We start from the raw sequence: 22,536 nt of genomic DNA on the forward strand, positions 1-22,536 counted from the left end.
TACTTCCCCAACAGGTTTCTAATGGCAGTGTGTCAGCCCAAACCCAAGTGGTCTTTTCAATGGTGACAGCAGATCCTGGATGAGTTCAGGTGTCACCAGGAACATAGGCCAGTTTTGAGCCACGTCCTCCATATTGCTCTCTGACTGTAGTCAAAGGCCTTCAGTTCCTCCCCTGAGTTACACCTGCCTGCCACTCTATGTGGGGCTGAGGTAGGTATCTAACTGTATCCTGGTACCCTGTGGCTGGTGTTGGGCCATGTCCCTGGCCCCTCCTCCTCAGGTAATGACCCACAGAGACACAGCACTAATGCCCAGCAATGATAGTCACCCCAACAACCAGCACCCCAAAGGTGCCAAGGCCCACACCAGGTGAACATCTGCACAGCTGCTTGTATACAATGTCATCTTTTCTTGACCTCACCTTGACATTTCGCACTCAAGTGCATGCACACACACACACACACACACACACACACACACACACACACGCACGAACGACAGCTGAGTCTAAACCCTTTCTATACCTTACTTCCAACAATGGTGTCACCTGTCACCTACTCAGGAGAGGGGCTCTTATGGAGACACAAGGACCTGTGCTGGGCTCACTTTAGTCATACCACTAACCTGACTCAATGTGCCATCAGTCACCCCCTCCATTCTTCTCTGTGTGTCCCTCCCTGCTCCAACTCACATAGCCCTTTCCAGCTACCAATCCACTCAGGCTGTGGTCCCCAAAGTGAGGCCTGGGCCCTATCCTGATCATACACATCTTGTGTACCGTGCCCCGCTGCTGCCACAGGCTAAGCGCCCCATGAGTCTTGCCCTTGCTTATCACAGGGATGGGACGATGACAGTGTTGTCTGCATCCTGAAGCAGCACCACAAGAACTGAATGTGCCCTGACAGGCCCGGGGAGAGTTCCTGACATAGAGTGCGCTAACAGCCACTGACGCTCTTGTCTTCTGGCATCTGGTGTCCTAGCCTGGCACATCTCTGCCCTGTCAGTCACACTCCACAGGCACACCCTCAAGGGGCCAAGACCAGCCTCCCGCACTTCCTCTCTTTTCCTTCACCCATCCAGCAGCAGCAGGTGGGGCGCAGCCATTGCTCTAAACGCCCTTGACAAAGCCAACCCTGTGGCCCTCTCCACATGCAAGGAAGCCTGTCGCTCCAGATCCCCTACCAGGTACCAGCTTCCCAGTCTACACTTCACAGTCCGTCTCCTCCACATTCCTCAGATCCTCCCTACCCTCCTTGAACTTATCTCTGTGCCTGCCTATCTATCTATCCATCTATCTATCTATCTATCTATCTATCTATCTCCAGCTGTCACCAGAAGGCCTGGGGCTACACTGACTCATCAAGATTTTGCACACAGTAGGTATTCAATAATAAATATTAGCCCAGTATGGTGGTGCACACCTTTAATCCCAGCACTCAGGAGGCAGAGTCAGGAGGATCCCTGGGTTCCAGGTCTGCCTGGTCTGCAGAATGAGTACCAGGGAAGTTCCAGTACATAGACAGTTCCAGGGTTACATAGAAAGACCCAGTGTTAAAATAAACAAATAATAAATAAATATTAAACTCCAAAATTAAACACCAGGCGTGGTGGCACATGCCTTTAACCCCAGCACTCGGGAGGCAGAGGCAGGGGGATCTCTAGGTTTGAGGCCAGCCTGGTCTACAAGAGTTCTAGGATAGCCAGGGCTATTGCACAGAGAAACCCTGTCCCAAAAAATCAAAATAGATAGATGATAGATAGATAGATAGATAGATAGATAGATAGATAGATAGATAGATAGATAAAATTTAAACACTCCAAGTTATCAAAGCCCTCAAACACTTAGCTGATTGCCCAAAGTACCCTTGTGGGTGGTTTGCATCACTGGGTAAGGCCAACTCTGCCAATGGGGTGGTTTAAGCACCTCTGAGTCTTTGCTAACTGTTGGGTTTTACGGGAAATACGGCACGGCATGCCCAGACCATGCCTGGTACAGCCATCTGCTCATTTCCTTGTTTGAAGAGTCACCGCGATATCCTGTATTTAACTGGGCAAACACATTCTAAAGTTGATCAAGCCGAGACGGTTCTGTGCCGTGCACTCACGGCTGGGGCAAACAGCTTCGCTATTTGGCTGAGTTCTGATGTTTTCTGACATGTCCGAATGAGTCATCAGCCAGTCTTTCTGACCCTACAAATGACTCTTTTCCCACATCCACAAGTCTGTGACACATATTAACAAACGGTGGCAGGAGCTGTGCCTTCCCGCCAACGGCCATGTTCTCTAAGGTGAGGAGGCTGAGGCCCTAAACTACACCTACCTACACGCTCCAGGCGTGTTAAAAATGGGGGATTGTGGGAGGGATCAGCAGGGAAAGGTGCTTGCCACGCAGCCTGACAACTGGAGTTCAATTCCTGGGAGTTGTCCTCTGACCTCCATCCACATGAGCGCCATGGCACACCACGTCTGTGCACGTTCACACACTAACTAACCAAATGATTAGATAACTCAATAAATAATGGAGTGTCAGCGTCGCTATAAACAACCATTGTTGGGGGGGGGGAGCCTTCGGCACTTGAGTTTCTCGGATGGTTATTAGAGAAAGGCCAACACAACTAGCTTTTCCTGCATCTGTGAGAAAAAAGTCCCCAGCACAGAGTACAAAACAGCATCCGAGCACCCCACATAGAAAAAGAGCACCTAGAAAGACCAGCAGGCAAAAATGGCGGCTATTTGAATTATCACCTGCAGACTCACACGTGTTTTAAAAACAGTTTTGTCTCCGAGGAGTACCGAATTATCAGCTCTCTTTTTACAGTGAAAAGGACCATACCCCTCTCCTGTCCCCAGCTACCCAGCTCCACCCCCATCCCCGCCTCCCAGTCCTTCGGCCCCTCCCCCCCACCAGCCCGGCCAGTACATCCCTCACATCCGCTGGTTCCCCATTCAGGTACACCTCCCCAATCCATCAGGCTCCTCTGGAGCTGAGGGCTCACAGCCCTTCCAGGAAGTGCTCCAGCAAGACCCAATCACTGCCAGGCTGCACGGCTAGTACTTGAGGGCAGTAATAGCTTCAAAGGCTTTAGGGCATGGCTGTAAACATTGAAAAGCCAATTACTCGGCACTGAAAGTGGTGCTGAGTGAGTCTGAATCAACAGCTTTCCCACACTGTTCCTTCATAAAATGTAAGAGTCGCCTCCGGCAGAACCCAGGCCTGGTCTGGTCTCTTGGCTGGCCTGCTGTTGAGACCTGCAGGCCTTGCAGTCACAGTGAGTCTCTTCTTTGAAGGATGAAGCAGCCAGAGGTCTAAGGGCTGCAGCATGGCGGCGGCATGCCCATCCCAACGATTGCTTCACACCTCTGAGCAGCCCCGTATCTTTATGCGGAAACCTCTAGTTGCCAGAGGAACCGTAAGAATGTGAGAGTTTAGAAAGCTGCTGGAAGCCGGAGTCGGAGGGAATGATCTTGGAGGGAATGGTCATCACACTGACAAGTGCAGAAGCACATGAGGCCCCAGCTTCCCAGGAGAACGCCATCTCAGACAAGAGTTGTTGATGATTACCAAGCAATCAGAGCCCTGAACCACCACGGCTGTGATCGGACTGTGCGCCTACACAAGTACTACAAACCACCCTCCTGGGAATCGATCCATCACAGACACACAAATGCCCAGCATGGACCTGCTCCCCTTTAAACGCTATGTTCTTCCCAGATCTAAGCCCAACCACGTTGTCATATTTTCTACTCTGTTTTGTCTAGAAGACATAGAGGCAAAGGAAACAGAACCTACTGGAAGCAGCCACAACCCTGGTTAATAGCTTATGACTGCGTTCCAAGGTGGTCTCTCCACTTTCTCCCCAACAGATCATGGCCAAAGCCACGTTGAGTCCACACTGCTTCAAAACACAGCCCTGAAGTCCCATATGATATTAAAAGACCATTAGAAGGGAACCAAGTCACCCCAGTCCCTTCTGCTTAAGAATCTCAGCCAATGAGACACGTGGAAACTGGACCTTCAGTTCTATCATATCCCATAGCCCCTTGGACTCAGAACCCCACACACCTGAGCCCTCCTCCCTGGTATATTGGCCAGTGGCCTGTTCCCAGCTGATGGAATCCACACTTACGAACCCCAAAAAGCCAGGGCCCCTCCTTGAGCCACTAGGGCCCTTTCATTGTCCCTTAGCCTCTGCTCAACACTCTCTCCTCTGGGTCTCCAGCACCCAGGCCTTGTTACACAGCAGATTTGCTGCCAAGCCTGTGATGTTAAGATGGCAATTCCTCTCCTTTCTGCCCATCCTCCTGCCCCTCCCCAGCAGCCCTGAAGCAGGCTGCTGGTTCTCACACTGAGTCGGACAGCCTATGAACAAACTCCCAAATTATAAGCCCGAGTCCAGGGACAGGAGCCGAGATCAAACAGGGTTGTGCTTTTCAAAGAGTCACCCAGAGGCAGCACACATGAGCCCATTGTTATTATCTAGAGGAGACAGAAAAGCTAGACCAAGGGAACCCCAGCCATATTACAGGGTGACTCAGGGACCATCCAGCAATTTCCAACGGTCCCACCCGGGAACTAATTGGTACATGGAGCAGGGAGTGACCTTTGATCCTTCCAGACAGCCATGTACGCAGCAGGCTTACTAAAGAACGTCACTAGACGAACTGGACAACTCGGGTAACCCCAAGGCCAGGTTTTAACAGCATGATTTGGGAGAAGCATAGAAAAACCCTACAGTGGAGCTCGAAGCAGCCCAGACTTGCTCCCCACAAACTTGCTGAAGGAAGCAGTGAGGGGCCTCCTCCTCCATGGAGCTAGGTTAAGGAGCACACCCCCACCATGCAACCAATCACAGCAGCAAATGCCAAGATGGTTGCCCAGGCCCTGCCCAAATGTGTCTAAGCCTGCCCAGGCGGCTACTGGCGGGTCCCCGAGGCTCTCCGCGAGTCCCAAGGGAGCAGCAGCTCTTACCCACAGGCTACTCACCTGACACAGACACCTCCATAAGCGCCTCCAGTGGCCGGTTGTTGTCCAGGTCCCGACTGAGCTGCAGCTCTCCTGTGGCAGGATCCAGCAGCAGCAGGCTCAACTCATTGCCTTGCAGAAAGGTGTAATTGAGGCTGTCGGATAGGTCAGGGTCATGGGCTGGGATGCGGCCGATCACACCACTAGGGAAGCTATTGGATTTATTGGTGACATAGTTGTTGAAGAGGATCTGGAAGTCGGGCAGCTCCGGTGGGTTGTCATTCTGGTCCAGTAGACGGATGTGCACGGTGGCCCGGCTTACCAGAGGAGCGGATGTGGCCTGCACCACCAACATATAGTCCCTCCGGACCTCAAAATCCAGCTCGACCAGGGCGCGGAGGTCCCCACTCAGTAGGTCCAGCTGGAAGACCTCAGGCACATTGCCCTCCACAATCTGATACATGATCTGGGCGTTTGGACCCTCATCCGGGTCATTGGCTCTTATTCTTGCCACCACTGAACCCACAGGGCTGTTCTCCTCCACAAACAGCTCCAGCTCGTCCTTCTCGAACACTGGGGGGTTGTCGTTAATGTCCAAGACAGTCACCTGAACCTCCACTGACGCACTAAGGGGATTTGGGTTGCCCCTATCTACAGCCAGAGCCCAAAGGTTATACACGGCCACATTCTCCCTGTCCAGCCGGCGCTGGGTACGGATCACACCAGATGTGGGCTCAATGTAGAAATCTCCATCTCCGTCGTCCCCACCCTGAAAAGTATACAGGAGGCGGCCATTAGGGCCCGAGTCCCGGTCTGTAGCAGAGACCTGGAGGACGCTGGTAGATGGGGGGGCATCCTCGAAAACAGAACCCTGGTAGAAGTCTCGCAGGAACCTGGGCGCATTGTCGTTGGCGTCGAGGATAAGGATCTCCAGAGAGGTTGTGTCTGACTTCTGAGGAATGCCATTGTCCTGAGCCGTGATGGCCAGTGTGTAGGCAGCCTGGTCCTCATAGTCAAGTTCCGTCATGGTATAGATGGTGCCAGTGTCCGGGTCAATGCGGAACTGTGGTACTGGGTCCTCTAGCACATAGGTGATGCGGGCGTTCTCACCCGTATCCTCATCTGTGGCACTGATGGTGGCAATGGAGGTGCCCACGGGCCGGTCTTCGCTAACACTGACCGTGTAGTGGGAGCTCTGGAAGACAGGCCTGTGGGTATTGGCATCAGTGACGTTGATGAAGACCTGCGCTGTGTGTGAACGGGTGCCGTCGGACGCAGTCACGGCCAGCACATACTGCCGTTCCTGCTTGTAGTCCAGGGGCAGGGCCAAGGTGATGAGGCCACCGCCGCTCTGGCTGCTGAGGGCAAAGCGGTTGCGGGTGTTTCCGCCCGTCAGCTGGTAGGTGATCACACTGTTGGCATCTCGGTCTCGGGCCCTGAGGGTCAGCACGCTGCTCCCCACAGCCGCATCCTCGTTCAGACGCAGCTCATACACGGGCTGCGTGAACACGGGGTCGTTGTCGTTTACATCCAGCACCGTGATAGACACGCTGGCCGAGGAGCTCATGGGCGGCGAGCCGTGGTCCACTGCTTCTACCCCAAAGCTGTAGTGTTCTAGTAACTCTCGGTCCAGCTCTGCACACACAGTGATCCAACCGGAGCTGTTGTGGATCTGGAAGGGGAAGTCTGGAGCAGAGACGGGGTTCTCAGAGTCGATGCTGCTGCCCCCCAAAATAGTGGAGGCTGTGTCCACTAGACGATACTGCAGCCTGGCGTTCTCCCCTGCGTCCGCATCCACTGCCTGGATGTGCAGCACTGAGTGCCCGAGGGGCACATTCTCCAGCACGGCAGCCTGGAAGGGACTACTCACAAAGATGGGTGCATTGTCGTTCACGTCTAACACCTGCACCGAGACCAGCCCTGAGGAATTAATGAGAGGAGGTCGCCCCCCGTCCTGTGCCTTGATGCGCAGGGTGTACTCCCGGATGGCCTCGAAGTCCAGCGGGTTGATAACATCCAGGCTCCCACTAAGAGAATGCAGGTAGAACTGACCCTTCAGGTTGCCGCTGACGATGCTGTAGTGTATGGCTGCATTCTGTCCCTGGTCCCGGTCAGTGGCCTGGACTCGAAGCACAGGAGTGTTGACAGCTACATCTTCTGGGACTTGAACCACATAGCGCTTCTCACTGAACTGGGGGTAGTTGTCATTCTCGTCTTCTACCACTATGTGGACGGTGGCTGAGGCACTGAGTGGGCCTGGATTGCGACCCTGGTCATTGGCCTCCACCAGCAGCTGGTACTCAGCCGCCTCCTCACGGTCCACCACAGCCCTTGTGCGCACGACCCCCGATCGTGCGTCTATCTCAAAGACACCACCTGCACCCTCCAGCAGACGATAGCGCATGTTGGCGTTGGAAGGTGCATCCCCGTCGGTGGCACGGATGGTCAGAACCTCATAGCCCACCTCGAGGTTCTCTCGAATTCGCTCTCGATACTCAGACTGCTCAAAGACCGGACTGTGGTCGTTAGTGTCACTGACAGTTACGGTGAGGTAAGTGGCAGCTGAGCGCCTCGGGGAGCCGTGGTCCACAGCACTAACTTTGAGTACATGAGTGTCCTTGGTCTCGCGGTCCAGGGCGCGAGCTGTGGTCACTGCACCCGTGGTGGCATCGATGAGGAAGTAGCCATTAGAGCGCTCATCGAACAGCGCCTCCATCTGGTAACTAAGGCGTCCTGCTTCGCCTTCGTCTGGGTCGTGCGCGCGCAGTTCAATGACCGCAGTGCCCGCAGGCTCATTCTCAGGCACTGACACCTGGTAGCTGGGCAGCGGGAACTGCGGGCTCGTGCTGCTGCCCGCGCCCCGCCTAGATCGTCGCACCACCCCCGCCCGAGGTTGAGACTGGTTAAGCGACGATGGCGACACCGAGGGCGACTCTGAGGGCGTACCGGAGGTCGCCTCTACTACCAGCTCTACCCAAACGGCGCCTGCCGCGCGTCCCAGGGCGCACACCAGGCGCAGCCCAGCTGAACCTCCTGGCCGCAGGCAAATGGGTCCGCGCCTACAGCGGGTCCCAGCGACCGGCGGGCAGCTGCAGGCGGGGAAGTTGGTGATGGCCTCAAGCACCGAAGTCAGTGAGGCTGCGCCGCCGCCAGAAGCCGGGAAACAGAGCGCATCTCCGAGCCCAGGCACGGAGCGGATGGCCCGAGAGCGCAGCTCCGTACCGCGGGCCGAGCGGCTGAGCACCCGGACCCCACAGCGGGCACCATAGGCGCGTGCCCTCAGTACCAGGCTCGGGGCGGTCGGGGCGCCGCGGGCGACCAGCCGGACCTGCAGCGGCAGCAGCCTCCCGGCCAACCGTGCACAACCCCGAGTCCCCGCGCCTAGCCCAAGCAGCTGATCGGCTGCTGGCCCCTCACGGCTCACGTCCAGCAGCTCCCGAGGCGTGCGCGTGGTGTCCAAACTGTAGATCCAGCCCGGTCCGAGGGCGAAGGCACGGGCCCCGCCCGGCACCCGCAGCTCCCAGGCGGCTGCTCCCAGCCCCAGAGCTGGCAGGGCGGCGGCGGCCAGCAACACCAACGCGGACAGCACGCGCGGCGATGACGGCGCCATGGCCCGGAGCCGCAGCCCGAGCCGGGCGCCGGAGCACAATCCATGCACCCGGCGCACCTCCGCATCCACCCGGCGCGGCCGGGGGGCGGCTCCCGCGCGCCCAGCGCCGGGCCCTCGGGGCGGCCCGCGCTCTGCCTCCCCGGGGGCCCTGGCGAGGACACTGGGGGCCGCGCGCCCGGCCTCCCGCTCAGCTTCCACTTCGAGAGCACTTTGCGAAAGTTTGCCAAGTTGGTTTCAAGATGGCTCCTCCGCGCGTCCCGGGAGGGCGCCGCGCATCAACCTGCAGCAGCGCCGGCTCCAGGCGGCTCCAGGTGGCCCCAGCACCGACTCCGCTGGGCGGGCGTGGGAAGCTGGGCGGGCCTGGGGCGGGGCGGGGGCTGCGAACACCACAGTGCCCGCAAACCCCGGCGACCGATTGCTGGGTGAGCGGTTTGCTTTACCAGCGCCCCCGCCACTGGCTCTCTCCTTGCCCCCGCCCCCGGCCCCGCCCCGCCCCCTCCCAGTCGCTCATTGTTCAGCCCTAGGCGGGGTTGGGGGGGGAGATGAGGGGGAGGGAGCCAGCCGGGAGGTGCGCGCCCCGATGATCTCCATGGAGACGTGGGGGCGCGGCCCTAGCGGGGGCTGGGCTCCAACCCCCTCCCTTGCGGCCTGGGCACCCAGCCTCCGCGGGGGGCGGGGCCCTGGGGGCTTGGCGCTCAACTACTGTTCTAGGGTCCCGGGCCGCTGCTGCCAAAGAATGGCTCAAAAAGTTCTTCGCTGGGCCGGGTGCAGTTCAAGGCTCACATTGCACCTGGTAGGGCTGATCTATGAGTTAGCCGCCCCTTGCATCGCGAGGGTTAGATCTAGGGTTCCAAGTCACAGAGGTGCTAGAAAACTTCGGTAAAGTTGTGACGGTGGCAGAGAACTGGGGACTGTTAGATTCCAACCTCGAGATGGCTAAACTGCTTGACTCCAACAAGTTCCTTAGGCTTTGAAACCTAATCGGCAGCTGACTGGATTTGGGTCCCACTTTGTTTAAAGTGCAACATTTAAATGGAAAGAAAAATAATCTAGTTTGGAGGTGACAGTGGGAGGGACCTTGTTCCCCAGCGCTTGCTGTGGACCCTGAACATTGGTGGAGGAGGCCACCTGTAACCAAACTACTAGTTTCTGCCCATCTGGGCACAAGCAAACACTGAAGGGGCAAGCAGGGGAGAACCCGGAGAAGGGGGCTGGAGAATTTGTGGAGTCGAGACGTTAGCTCACGCCCTGCGTGAAAGGTTGGGGCGTGGCTGAAGATCTTCGAGACAACGCCAAGACTGCTAAGGAGCACACCTTGAAGGCGGTGCTTCAGAACTAGAGAGGGGAGAGGAGGAGCTTTGCAACCTTTCCCCACCTCCTTGAATGGGGTCCAAGCCCACTGCAGCCCCAGTCACGCATGAACACACTGGGGCAGGCCTCTTGCCTTTGAAAGATTTCTCCTGGGATCAGTTGAAGGAGTGGGGCCCTGAAGGCAGCTTGGTCACCATCAGATTTGGGATTTCTAAGCAGTCAGGACCCAGCAGGATGACAACAGGACAGGGTAGCTTTAAAAAACAGTCAAGGGATCTCCCTCAGCATTTATAGCATATATAAGTACTAATATATATACATATAATGTTACAGCATATATATCATCATACATATAGCATATAATTTATGTCATAGATGAATCTCTAGTTTATCTCAGTAGCTGAAAATAATCTTCTCTTCTCCCTGGGAACAAAGACATTACACTGACCGGGAAGTAGAGCTGGTTTTGGACCCTTGTAAATCTTGGGAGCCCTGCTTTAGAGCTATATGTGAGGAGAGGGGGGAAGGAGACAAAAATCGAACCCTTAAATGAGGCAAGACCAGGACCACTTTATCCCAGGCTGCTCTTGGGTGGGGGTGCACTTACAGGAAATTCAAGGTTCTGGAGCCTCAGGAAAAAGAGCTCTGGACCTGAGAGGGAGAAAGCTGGAGAACCCCACCCCCAATAGTGCACGTTGCATTAGAACTTTAAATAGGGTGGGTTGGGTTTAAATAAACAGAATTCAAATGCAACCAGTAAGCTGGGTGTGGGTTCTTTCCTGGAATCAGACACCTGCAAGCTCCCAGTTAATATTTCCTGGTCCCAGAGATCAGGCCAGCCCACAAGGGCAAATCTGGCTGACAGGCTGTCAGCACAGACCAACAAACGAGAGTTTTCTGTTCATAGGCAGGTCGGGAGCAAGCCCCAGTCCACCGGGCGGGGTCCGAGGGTGCCCCTCTCCAAACCTGGCTGAGTTTGTTTCACAGTACTACTAAGTGCATAAGCTACATCCTCTTTCCCAGTGCACATTCAGACTACGGTTTTTTTTTGGGGGGGGGGTTCTTTTTTTCGGAGCTGGGGACCGAACCCAGGGCCTTCAGACTACGGTTTTAAAGGGAACGGATAAAAAGACAAGCTGCAGCTTGCAATGGGGCTTCAGGGTGGCCCAGTAGCATCCAAGGGACAGAGATGGGACATGTAGTTCAGTGATAGAGATAGAGTGCCTGTTGGGCATGCTCCAGACCCTGGCTTCCAGCCCTAGCCCTACAAAAAAATAATAATTAAAAAATATGCATGGGGGAGGGATTTGAATGCACTGGGAGGAGAGGAGGGAGTGGAACTGTGATGGGGATGTAAAAATGAATAAATAAAAAGTATCGGAAAAGGTATTCAGGCTTCTTGTGAGAACAAATGTCATCTATTGGAGCCTGGTGTGTGTGTGTGTGTGTGTGTGTGTGTGTGTGTGTGTATAATTCCATGTTAGAATACATGCTGTTTTTTTAAAGAACTGTTTATTTTATGTATGTGAGTACACTGTAGCTGTCTTCAGACACACCAGAAGAGGGCATCAGGTCTCACTACAGATGGTTGTGAGCCACCATGTGGTTGCTGGGATTTGAACTCGGGACCTCTGGAAGAGCAGTCAGTGCTCTTAACCGCCAAGCATCTCTCCAGCCCGAATACATACTTTGTTATGTGTTCATAGCCAAGGAGATTGAGGGATGTGGCATTTAGCTTTCATCCCATTTCCCGCCGAGTCTGTGGTCCAGTCCTTCAGGTACTTACGGAAAGGAAGACACACACCTGGGTCTTTGGAGAGGGATGTGGAATGGGATGGGACGGAGGTAGCCTCATCCAGCACTGCCTGAAGAATGCGCTCTAGCCTGGGTTTCTAGCTGGCCTCCATCCTGCTCAAAGAAACAGTCCATGTTGTTCTTGTGCTGATCCCTTGAGATTACTACCTGGGGCCATCCTGTTCAGGATGATTTAATGCGTGTGGGATTGCTGCCACCACTCCCAGGGGCGCAGGGGGTTGTGACTGATATATCTATTTTGTAAGCATTCCAAGGTATTTCACATCAACTTTAAAAATAGAAACAATAAAAAAATTTAAAAAAAAAAGCAACGGGAGCTACGAATTTCTAGAGTTGGGTTTGAGTTTAAAGTGCTTTTTGCCGGGGGCTCAAGTTGGGATCCACGTGAATTCTGGACTCTGTTCCTTACGTCGTGCGTTCCCGAGCTAGCTCATCAACAGGCAGCTCCCCCACCCCCAAGAAGCCATCCCACAGAGGGAGTCCAGGTGCAGCGTGATCCGCTCCTCTGCTTTTAAAACTCACAGGAAAAGACTTCTGAAGAGCAGCACTGAAGCCCATCCACCCACTGGACCTGGCAACCTTGTGTTTGGGAGGGAGTTGATTCATGGAAAAATCATGAAATTTGAAACATGAAACAAAAACCGAGTCTTTGCATTAATGAGGATGCCAATAGAGGCAAGAGAACAGAACTAAGGGGTTTAGATCGTAATCACCCATGTCTTCTAGCCTGGCTTTTCAGGAGACACCAGGCGTGTAACTTATGACAAAAAAGGAAAAATATTTTCCTGCCAGTGAGGTGCCAGAACCAACCCAAACACTGGCAGCGCCATTTCTACCTCAGCACAGGGTGTGGTTTCCCTGGGCCCATGCACAGGCACCTTCTGGGACTGGATCCCTCTGGTGTCCTCTGACATGCCAGTCTCTGATCCACCTGTGTAACTTTTAGGAAAGTCCAGGCTCCAAAAAAAGATCTGGAAGGATCCAGGGTATCACGACTAGGTACCTAGGAGGAAATGGAAGTGACTGGAAATGAGGTGAAGACAGGACGGCTAATCTCATGTTCAGAACCTCCTTGTAGTCCCTCTGGGTGGGGAGGGAAGGTTATGTGTTCTCATCCCTACAGCACCCTCCTTCCCCTACAGCTTGCCTCCTTGGGTCCCCAGTACTTACCGTAATACACCCTGCATAGGTCCCATCTCCAGGCTACACTGCCCCCTAGTGACTAAACTATGTCTCTACACCTCAGAACATCCCCAGTAGTCACCTCCCGCTCAGATGTCTAGGACAGTAGTCTCTGGGCTCCAGGCTGCAGCACTGGGAGCCACACTCCAGATGGAGTGTGCACCCCAAGGGGCTCAGACCTGTACCTCAAGTATTCCCTGAACACGCGGCCACATACCTCTGGGATCCCTGAACCCCTCCTCAAGTTCTACAGCCCAAGGGTTCCCAGTTCTACTGTCGACGGTGGCAAACTAAGGTTCCGGGTGTACTCTCAGAGCTGGTTGCTAGACCCAGGGATGAAGGGTCAAACCCTGTGCCGATGCACTGGAAGGGGTCAGCTGCTACAGCAGGGGGAAACCACAAAGAGAAGAGCCAGCCGGGATGGACTGGAAGCCGCAGAAAGAAGACAGCCATGTGCAATTGGAGCAGCACCCGCCCTCCTTATGTCACAGAACCAAATGTCCCTGTCCCTGTTACTAGTGTTATTGACCCCCCCCCCCCCAGCCCTCAACAAATGCACACTCTTGAGGTTGACATGGAGAAATAGCATTATCTTGCCTGACAACATTCCTTACGCACCTCCCGTTTGCGTGGAGAGAGGTTTGTGTGAGACTTGCTTTAGTGTGGTAATGGTGATTGGTGACTGTGATTCTAATGGTTTTGCTTTCTGCACAAGAAGCTTTGTAAGCAAAACCTTAACATTATGAAAAGAAAAGGCTGGGGATTTAGCTCAGTGGTAGAGCGCTTACCTAGGAAGCGCAAGGCCCTGGGTTCGGTCCCCAGCTCCGAAAAAAAGAACCAAAAAAAAAAAAAAAAAGAAAAGAAAACATAGACCTTCATGTGATCATACATTTTCCTTTTCTGAAGTTTATGACTGGGTCAGTGGGCGTATTCACCATCAATTCCACACTTTCACCACCCAGGGAAACCTCAGATCAAGTGCAATCTTCCACACCCTAACCCCCTCCACCCTCAGACCTGCTGGTAAACCTCTTGTCTGGAACTGTCTCTTCCAGAAGTTTCCTAGTAGTCTCTCCATGCTTGCCTGTGGCTGCGCCTCCCTCAGCGCAGCCTCAGTTCTTATGCCCTTCCCTGAAGGTTTAGTGTCAGTGGTGTGGGTGTTTCACAGTCCAATTAGCCAGTTATCAGTGGACTGGGGCATGGACTCTACTTGTTAAAAGTAATTAATTATGATCATTACTAATTAATAAGTGTTGTTAATTATTAATTAATTAATGTTGATTGTTTGGAGTAATTTCCTCCCCCTTTCTTTTTGCTTCCTTGTTCCTTCCCCCTTTTCCTCCCTCCTTCCTTTCCTTTCCTTCCCTCCTTCCTTCCCCCTTTCCTCTCTCCTTCCTTCTCCCTTTTCTCTTTCCTTTCCTTCCTTCTCCTGCCTCCCTTCCTTTTTTTTCTTTTTTTCCTTCCATGGTAGCTTCAAATTCACAATCCCCCTGCCGCAGGCTTTGAGTACTAGGATTATACCACATCTGACTCTCTTATGGCAGAGAGAGAGAGAGAGAGAGAGAGAGAGAGAGAGAGAGAGAGAGAACAAGATGCTGTTCTCTGTGAAAAATTGCACATAAAAAAAACCTTTGAATTTATTCTTTATTTTCCCATTGTTTACTTTATGGCTATGACTCTATCATCAATGTCTCATAGGGGACTTTCCTTGGGGACTTTCCTTTGTCCCTGGGCAGCACAGGGAGAGAGATTCTAAAGCTGACCCGAGGTATCTGGTGGGGTCTGAGGGAAGCCAGTTGCCTCTGCTTCATTTTCTTTCTGCCTGATGTAGCTGGACTTAGGAGACCACAGAGAACATAAATGTGGTGACGTTTGGGCTGGAGTTTGTGGGTAACTCAGTGGGTCTGACTTATGGGGAGGAGTGAGGATGTGAGAGAGACAAGGCAATCAGTGTCTAAGTAACTGACTGCCCCTTGAGAGCCCTTCTCACTCTCCCTCCACCCCCACACTGGGCACACACAGATGCTTCTTCAGTCAGGAAGCCTTGTCTCTGCCGAAACCCTGAGGGTGCCCAGTGACCATTCAGCCAGGAATCTGGTTTGAGGGATTCAAACACCCTACCCAGGGATGCGGAAGATGCTCTGACCACCTACCTGCTTCCGGAGGGAAGACATGGCTGGGCACATGTACAGCTGTGGGGGCCTAACTTATTGATTTCTTTGGCTCAATGGGTAAAACTTCTGGAAGACAGGTGATGTGGGCAAGAATAGTTTGCTCAGTGGTTCTACAGAGGAAAAAAGTATGAAGAAGGTAAAAGATAGAGCTCGTGCCCAAATATGAGTTATAGTCCTGTGTGTGTGTGTGTGTGTGTGTGTGTGTGTGTGTGTGTGTGTGTGTGTGTGTGTGTATGTGAAGGTCTTGTGCAGCCCCAGCTTGCTGCAACACTTTACAGCTGAGGGTGACCTTGAACTTTTGATCCTCCTGCTCTGAAAGAATCCTGGGATTGCACCCATTTGCCATCCCACTCGGCTTATAATAGAGATATAAGCCAGGGCCTCACGCCTGCTAGGCAAGCATTCCACTGACCGAGTTATATTGTTAAAAAATAAAATGAGGGGCCGAAGAGATGGCTCAGTGGTTAAGAACGCTGACTGCTCTTCCAGAGGTCCTGAGTTCAATTCCCAGCAACCACATGGTGGCTCACAAAAAAAATAAAATGAGGGCTGCAGAAATAGCTTAGCAGTTAACAGAGATGGGTGCCTTTGTGAGAAGGGCCAGGTTCAGTTTCCTGCATCCAGGTCCAGTGGCTCACATCTGTCTGTCACACCTGCCTGTCACACCTGTCTGTCACACCTGCCTGTCACACCTGCCTGTCACACCTGCCTGTCACATCTGTCTGTCACACCTGCCTATCACACCTGTCTGTCACACCTGCCTGTCACATCTGTCTGTCACACCTGCCTGTCACACCTGTCTGTCACACCTGCCTGTCACACCTGCCTGTCACATCTGCCTGTCACATCTGCCTGTCACACCTGTCTGTCACACCTGCCTGTCACACCTGCCTGTCACACCTGCCTGTCACACCTGCCTATCACACCTGCCTGTCACACCTGCCTATCACACCTGCCTGTCACATCTGTCTGTCACACCTGCCTGTCACACCTGCCTGTCACACCTGCCTGTCACTCCAGCTCCGTGGAATCCCAGGCTCTCTTCTAGACTCCTCAGACACTGCTCTGACACACATGCACTCACACATGGCCATGCATCTGGTCTTTGATCCTTGCTACCTGAGAGGCTGAGGCGGGAAATCACAGCAGAATGGCAGCTCTGTAGTGAGACCTTATCTCAAAAACAACAGCAAAAGTTAAGAGGACTGAGGCATGTAGCTCAGTAGTGTGGCACTTGCCTATCGGGAGAGAGGCCTTCATGCTAAATAAAAGTTTGTGTGTGTGTATACACATATACACATACATAAATGTGTGTATGCCTCTCTGTGTGTGTGTGTGTGTGTGTGTGTGTGTGTGTGTAGATGGATGGATGGGTGATGGATAGATAGATAGATAGATAGATAGATAGATAGATAGATAGATAGATAGCCAGCCAGCCATAGTACTCTGGCCCCTAAGCTAGAAACCATTCCAGTTGATGCTGTCTCTGTGAGTTCCCTTTCTGGGACACTAATGGCTTGTCCATGGAGTAGAGGACAAGCACTTGTGACAGGTTGTGTTTAGTGATCAGTGACTGGCAAGCCTCCCTGTTTGTGTCTCTGTTACAATGGAATGCCCTCCCCCTCTCCCTGATGCTATTTTCACAGCTCTTCGTGCCTGAGTCCAGCCACCTGACAGAGATGTGTCAGAGACAGAGTACAGGCCTCCTGGCTTTGGTCATAGGAAGACGGTAAAGCACACTTGCCAAATACAGGGAAGGGCAAACCTCTCTAAGAGGCCGGGACAGAATATGTGATGAAGCCCAACAGGCTGCTGGGCTCTTGGTATGAACAGAATACCTTGAAAAACAGAGTTCCAGTTTGAAAAGAACTAGGGGTGGGGTGGGCCATGCATGGCTTCCCAGCAAGAAATACCAGCCCCAAGGAGCCATCAGTGCTTAGGGGCTCCATGATGCAGGTCCCCCCAGGTAAAAGAGGCAAGCTAGGAAGGCCCTCTTTCCAATGAAGGAAGACTCAGCCTCGCAGAGTCTGCAGAGCTCGCTGAAATTTGGGCAGGGGAGGATCCCAAGGGCCCCACCAGCATTGCTGGCAGAGGCCATGGTCCCACGGGGCACAAACAGTGAGTCAGGCTGAGACGGAATGCCATTGAGCATGCTGAGATCTGCAGCTTGGAAGAGGAGCTCAGACCCTGCCCTGATCAAAAGTGAAGAAGATGGATGAGGGCAGTGTAAATAGCCTAGAGCCCCAGCCAGCCTCTGGGGGGCCAGGAGGTACATGTTTTCAGTGCTCACAGAACTGCACATCCAAGATTTCGGACGGCCAAGGCTGGCTACAACCTGCAAGTGAGGAAGAGGGAGACCCAGGAAGATAGTGGCAGAGCGATTGGTTCCTTCAAATTCTGACTGCTGTTGCAGTTGCCTGCTTAGCTTTTTTAAGTGACCAAGGGCCCATTGGCTTCTCCGTCCACAGAATCCACTCAAAGTCCTCTGCTCTCCCAGAACCAGCAGCGAACATGTTTGCTGGGCCTATGTTGCTATCCCCTGGGAAGAATAGTGCTGGTAGCCATCAAAAGGCCTGGAGGTAGAGCTGAAGAGGGGGCTGGGCAGTTCAGAGCACCCATGGTAGAGGTCCTGGGTTTAGTCCCTGGCACCCACATTGGAGAGCTCACAACCATCTGTGACTCTGGTTCTAGGAGAGCTAACCCTGTCTTCTGGCCTCCTTGGCCACCTGCATTCGTGCGGTGCACAGACAGATCTATGAGCACATACACGTAAACATGCAAATAAAAAAATACGTTTTTAAAGCAGTTCTCATGGTGGGTTCAGGCAAGTCTCTCTTCTCTCTGGGCCTCCGTCTCTGTCTCTTGTATCCCATGTAACAAAATCTCACACTCCTAAGGGTTTAACACAGCCGATGTGATTTATTTTGTAGTCCTGGGGTTGGGCAGTCCGCACTGGGTCTCAGCCAATGCAGAAGTCAGATGATGGGAGTGCCACATGCCTTTCTGGAGCCTGAGAGAGGACACCTTTTCTTGTTTAATTTAATTTTTTTTTTGAAGCCACTTGCATTCCTTGGCTCCCTGGCCCTTCCTCCATTTTCTTTTTTTTTTTTTTTTTTTTTTTTTTTGGTTCTTTTTTTCGGAGCTGGGGACCGAACCCAGGGCCTTGCGCTTCCTAGGTAAGCGCTCTACCACTGAGCTAAATCCCCAGCCCCCTTCCTCCATTTTCAAAGCCAGCAGTGGCCAGTTGAATCTTCCTTACATTTTTGTCTTCATGAAGTTGGTTTCTGCCTCCCTCCTTTACCCGACAAGACTTTTCTGGAAACTGGGCCCAGCTACAGCAGAAGCACTCTCCTAGCTCAGTCAGCTAAACTCCCTCTGTGTGAGGGACTCTTGGCTGTATTCCAAGCTCAGGTTTGGGACACCACCTAGAGGCGGTGAAGAGAAGGCTCTCTGTGCTCCCTAGAGTGAAGTCAGGGGCTGAAGCAGGGTATAGGGGAAGGAGGTGGGTCCCTGGCTACATACGGGTCTGTCCCTGGAGTTGGAGCTCTTACAGTCTTTGTGAAACAAAACTCAGGCCAGGTCTGGAAGACAGAAAAGCTATCCTCCTGGCGGTGAAGCAACAACTATAAGGTAGACGGGGCTGTGTCCCTTTGGAATCTTCTGGAAGCATGCCATCCGAACAGGGAGAATCAGGTTAGCTGTAAGAGGCACGGGGACAAGATGCAGGCAAGAAGTTCGGAGCACCACAGCTCGTGTGGCCTTCTTTGCTGCCACGGCTCAACCTGGAACCCAGAGCCTCCAGGCAGTGTGGGGAGTGGGGACATTTCTGAGACGCTGGGGCAAATGAGCGAGGAGAGCGTGTGCCTGAGATGGAAGGGCCATAAGGGTGGATCTAGAGTGCTCTGGAGAAGCAGGGCCCCAAGGGTGGGTGGCATTGCAACTGGCTGTGTCATAGGCATTTCTTCCAAGGAGCCCCATTTGGACACAGGCAACATCCACTAAAATAGAGAAGGAATCCATTGGTTTTCAGGTACTCTCCAATCCAGATGGGATGAATCTACAGCCCTTTCCCTTAGCATGACTTGTCTACTGTTCCTTCTCCTGTGATTCCAGCTGTCCCTTGTCCTGGATATCCTCAGGAATGTCTACAAGGTGACCAGAAAGGGTACACATGCAGGTCAAAGCCTGGAGCAGAAAACACAGCAGGCACAGAGCAGCCCTATTCATAAGCTACCCACAAAACCTCGCATTCCCAGTTCCCTTTAGATACCTGCCCCAGGGCTGGCAAGTAAAGGTATCGGTCACCCAGCCTGACAACCCCGAATTCAACTTCCAGCACACTCATGGCGAAGGAGAGAACTGACTCCAGCAAGTTGGCCTGTGACCTCCACACATGCACCATTGCATGCATGCACATACCCATAGACAAACAAATAAATCGATGTAATTTTAAAAATCTGCTCCAGGCAAGGCGAGAGCTGCTTCGACAGCCGAGAACATCGTAACACAGCGCCCAGAGTGAGCCTTGAATTGATTGGCTCTTGACAGCATGGTGAGGAGAATCACCCATACTCCCTCTCCTGACACGGGCAAAATGTCTGCACAGGTAGCACTGTCAGACAAAAGCCTTCTGGAAAGACACAGCTGTAGAAACAGCTGGAGACAGAGATAAGTGGCAAACAGCTCGTTTGGCAAAGCAGAGCGGTGAGCACTGGATGACTAGGGAGAGGACTTAAGATCCCAATGCTCCAAATTGTAAGCCCCAAAGCGAGGTCATATCTTAGGGAGCTAGTGGTTCTCAAACCAGCCTGTCAATAGAGAGAACCGTCTGGAAAATATGGGCCACTGCTTCTAAACTCTGGGTAAAGATACTTCAAAATGGCAATGATTTCCCTCAGGAATGCGTAACCGTCGGCCGGCTTTCTGCTCTCCCAGTACTGAGGTTAAACTCACACTCTGTTCAGAGACAGGGAAATCCCAACTCAAGAAATTAAAGTTGGGGGGTTGGGGATTTAGCTCAGTGGTAGAGCGCTTGCCTAGCAAACGAAGGCCCTGGGTTAGGTCCCCAGCTCCGAAAAAAAGAAAAAAAAAAAAAAAGAAATTAAAGTTGGCCCGGATTAAAAGCACCCTCTTTATAACCGGCAGAAATACTTCCTGAAGGAGAAATGCCAGTGAGGCCTCAGGATTCCTCCTGAGGAAGCACTGCTAACAGGAATTCAAATACAAGGAAACCAGCTGGAAAGATGGCGTAGCCAGTAAGGGTGTCTGATGCTCTTACAGAGGACCTGGCTTGGTTTCCAGCCCCCACAGAGCAACACATAACATCTGTAATTCCAGTTTCAGGAGATCCAATGTCTTCATCTGGTCTCTATAGGTACCTATGGTATATATACATACACACTCGAGCACATACATGCAAATTAAATAAAATATAACACAATAAAATAAACGAGCTGTGGTTGATCTCAGAGCTGGATATGGTCTCAGCATAGTGAGACCCTGATACAAAAACAAATAAAGAAGTATGTGGATAGATACATAAAGAATTTCATTTCAGTTGGAGCCAGTGTGAGTTGCCAAATCTATAAATTCCTTCTTTCTTTTTAAAAATTAATTTTATGTGTATGAGTGTGTTCGCCTGTAGGTATGTCCATATACCATGTGTGTGCCAGGTGCACATGGAGTCCAGAAAAGGATGTTGGATCTCCTAGGGCTGGAGTGGCAGATAATTGTGAGCCATGATGTGCATGCTAGGAAGTGAGTCCAGGTTCTCTGGAAGAACCGTTGAGTGCTCTTTTATTAAAGAATTCGTTCATTTTATGTGCCTTGGTGTTTTGCCTGCATGTGTGTCGGATCTTGGAGCTACGAACAGTTGTGAGCTACCACATAGGACTGGGAATGGAACCGGTATCCTCTGGAAGAGCAGCCAGTGCTCTCAACTGCTGGGCCATCTCTTCAGCCACCCCCCTTCCCCAAGTCAGTGATCTTAACCACTGAGCCAACTCTCCAACCCCAACCCCAACTCTACTTTCTTTCTTTCTTTTTTTTTTCTTTTTTCTTTTTTTCGGAGATGGGGACCGAACCCAGGGCCTTGTGCTTGCTAGGCAAGCGCTCTACCACTGAGCTAAATCCCCAACCCCCCAACTCTACTTTCTTAATCCATCACAAAGACTAGAAAGTGCCAAGACCAGGGTTGGGGGGGTAGGTGTCCCAGGAGGATCTAGGCTTCCCACGGAAGGGAACAGAATGACGGCTCCTGCCCAATGTCAAGTGAGCTGGAAGTGGGGTATAGTTGGCAGTCCCTTGCAGGTCCCAGCTGTCTTCCAGAGAACTGCTGTAGCACATGACTCCAGGTCTAGTCTCTGCCTGGGCAAGTTGGAGGCTCCTAGCTCAGCTCTCAGCAGCAATTAGCTTGAGGGGGGCCCTAGGTCGTGTGGCAGGAGGTGGAGGCCATAACAGAGTAACTCTAGCTACCAGGCAATCTGATGTTCTCTGTCTTCTGGCCTCCATCAGCGTGTGCGTGTGTGTACATGCATACACACACACACACACACACACACACACACACACACAGAGAAAACACTCACACACACACACAGAGAAAACACTCACACACACACACAGAGCAAACACTCCACACACACACATACACAGAGCAAACATTCACACACACACACACACACACACACACACACACACACAGAGGTAGAAATAAGAAATCATGTAGGGGTTGGGGATTTAGCTCAGTGGTAGAACGCTTGCCTAGGTAGTGCAAGGCCCTGGGTTCGGTCCCCAGCTCCGAAAAAAAAAGAACCCCCCCAAAAAAAATCATGTAAAAGAATAAAAACAAATCTTTTAAAAACATAGGGAAATTTCATTCTTTATATATGTGTATATATAATATAGTGTGTGTGTGTGTGTGTGTGTGTGTGTGTGTGTGTGTGTGTTAGGAAGCTTATACAGTAGGTTTCTATATGTATTTTTGAAAGGTCTTTGCTGTCATTTATCCCTCCCCATACTCCTTCCTCTAACCTTCCCTCTACCTCTCTCCCAGGTATAACACTTCCTGTTCCATTATTCTGATTTAACCCTTTATTCCAGTATATTCTATTGCCCCTCCCTTACACATCTCTTGGCGTGGCTCCTTAGTGAGCCTCTGGCCTGGATGGATACTCTAAATGAAACACACAGGTCCATCTCAGGATTCAAAGCTAACATTCCTAGGTGAGAGAAAACATACGGTGTTTGTCTTTCTGGGCCTGGCTTACCTCACTGAGTGATTGCTTCCGACTCCATTAACCTGCAAATTACATCATTTTGTTTTTCTTCGTAGCTGAATAATATGCCATTATGTAAATATACCACATTTTCAATATCCGTTTGTGAAGACAGGCATCTAGGCTGTTGCTTTCCCTAGCTATTGTGAGTAGAGCAGCAATGACCGTGGATGAGCCAATATCTCTGAAGTAGGATGTGGGGTC

The 22,536-nt window shown here is 52.2% G+C and overlaps 1 protein-coding gene across 9 annotated transcripts in view; it reads right to left on the bottom strand.

Annotated features, from left to right (window-relative positions):
• The window catches only part of Celsr1 (cadherin, EGF LAG seven-pass G-type receptor 1), a 137,512-nt gene extending 128,479 nt beyond the window's left edge, over nucleotides 1-9,033 (bottom strand). For 8 of the 9 annotated variants that reach the window (XR_015623936.1, XM_087556605.1, XM_087556608.1 and 5 more), the window contains exon 1: nucleotides 4,985-8,904. Coding sequence is in view for 8 of the 9 variants with exons in the window: in XM_087556605.1 (XP_087412731.1) it covers nucleotides 4,985-8,573 (3,589 nt within the window). In the remaining variant the exon portion in view is untranslated. 9 annotated transcript variants of the gene reach the window in all.
• Nucleotides 9,034-22,536: the final 13,503 nt, after the last annotated feature.

Source organism: Rattus norvegicus, chromosome 7 (assembly GCF_021556685.1).
Source record: "Rattus norvegicus strain SHRSP/BbbUtx chromosome 7, alternate assembly SHRSP_T2T, whole genome shotgun sequence".
Taxonomy (NCBI): domain Eukaryota; kingdom Metazoa; phylum Chordata; class Mammalia; order Rodentia; family Muridae; genus Rattus; species Rattus norvegicus.